Genomic DNA, 1,656 nt, shown 5'->3' with positions numbered 1-1,656 from the left:
TGGTTATTATTGGGGTTATAAGGGGGTGTTGTTGGGGTTATAAGGGGGTTATTATTGGGGTCATAAGGGGGTTATTATTGGGGTCATAACGGGGTGTTGTTGGGGTTATAAGGGGGTTATTATTGGGGTCATAACGGGGTGTTGTTGGGGTTATAAGGGGGTTATTATTGGGGTTATAAGGGGGTGTCGTTGGGGTCATAAGGGGGTGTCGTTGGGGTCATACGGGGGTGTCGTTGGGGTCATACGGGGGTGTCGTTGGGGTCATACGGGGTGTCGTTGGGGTCATACGGGGGTGTCGTTGGGGGTCATACGGGGGTGTCGTTGGGGTCATACGGGGGTGTCGTTGGGGTCATACGGGGGTGTCGTTGGGGTCATACGGGGGTGTCGTTGGGGTCATACGGGGGTGTCGTTGGGGTCATAAGGGGGTGTCGTTGGGGTCATAAGGGGGTGTCGTTGGGGTCATAAGGGGGGGTGTCGTTGGGGTCATAAGGGGGTGTCGTTGGGGTCATAAGGGGGTGTTGGGGTTATACGGGGGTGTTATTGGGGTTATACGGGGGTGTTATTGGGGTTATAAGGGGGTTATTATTGGGGTCATAAGGGGGTTATTATTGGGGTCATAAGGGGGTTATTATTGGGGTCATAAGGGGGTTATTATTGGGGTCATAAGGGGGTTATTATTGGGGTTATTATTGGGGTCATAAGGGGGTTATTATTGGGGTTATAAGGGGGTGTTGTTGGGGTTATAAGGGGGTTATTATTGGGGTTATAAGGGGGTTATTATTGGGGTCATAAGGGGGTTATTATTGGGGTCATAAGGGGGTGTTGTTGGGGTTATAAGGGGGCTATTATTGGGGTTATAAGGGGTTATTATTGGGGTCATAAGGGGGTTATTATTGGGGTCATAAGGGGGTGTTGTTGGGGTCATAAGGGGGTGTTGTTGGGGTCATAAGGGGGTGTTGTTGGGGTTATAAGGGGGTGTTGTTGGGGTTATAAGGGGGGTGTTGTTGGGGTCATAAGGGGGTGTTGTTGGGGTCATAAGGGGGTGTTGTTGGGGTCATAAGGGGGTGTTGTTGGGGTCATAAGGGGGTGTTGTTGGGGTCATAAGGGGGTGTTGTTGGGGTCATAAGGGGGTGTTGTTGGGGTCATAGGGGGTGTTGTTGGGGTCATAAGGGGGTGTTGTTGGGGTCATAAGGGGGTGTTGTTGGGGTCATAAGGGGGTGTTGTTGGGGTCATAAGGGGGTGTTGGGGTCATAAGGGGTGTTGTTGGGGTCATAAGGGGGTGTTGTTGGGGTCATAAGGGGGTGTTGTTGGGGTCATAAGGGGGTGTTGTTGGGGTCATAAGGGGGTGTTGTTGGGGTCATAAGGGGGTGTTGTTGGGGTCATAAGGGGGTGTTGTTGGGGTCATAAGGGGGTGTTGTTGGGGTCATAAGGGGGTGTTGTTGGGGTCATAAGGGGGGTGTTGTTGGGGTCATAAGGGGTGTTGTTGGGGGGTGGGCATAAGGGGGTGTTGTTGGGGTCATAAGGGGGTGTTGTTGGGGTCATAAGGGGGTGTTGTTGGGGTCATAAGGGGGTGTTGTTGGGGGGGGGGGTCATAAGGGGGTGTTGTTGGGGTCATAAGGGGGTGTTGTTGGGGTCATAAGGGGGTGTTGTTGGGGT

The 1,656-nt window shown here is 52.8% G+C and overlaps 1 protein-coding gene across 1 annotated transcript in view; it reads right to left on the bottom strand.

Moving 5' to 3' along the window:
• Positions 1-331, bottom strand: part of rrp36 (ribosomal RNA processing 36) — a 14,138-nt gene extending 13,807 nt beyond the window's left edge. Inside the window, 1 exon segment of the mRNA XM_068019970.1 lies at positions 246-331. Coding sequence (XP_067876071.1) covers positions 246-331 — 86 coding nt within the window.
• Positions 332-1,656: the final 1,325 nt, after the last annotated feature.

Source organism: Heterodontus francisci, chromosome 3 (assembly GCF_036365525.1).
Source record: "Heterodontus francisci isolate sHetFra1 chromosome 3, sHetFra1.hap1, whole genome shotgun sequence".
NCBI classification, from domain to species: Eukaryota; Metazoa; Chordata; class Chondrichthyes; order Heterodontiformes; family Heterodontidae; genus Heterodontus; species Heterodontus francisci.
Note: the sequence above shows the minus strand (reverse complement) of the source record. Positions and strands in the feature narration are given on the sequence as shown.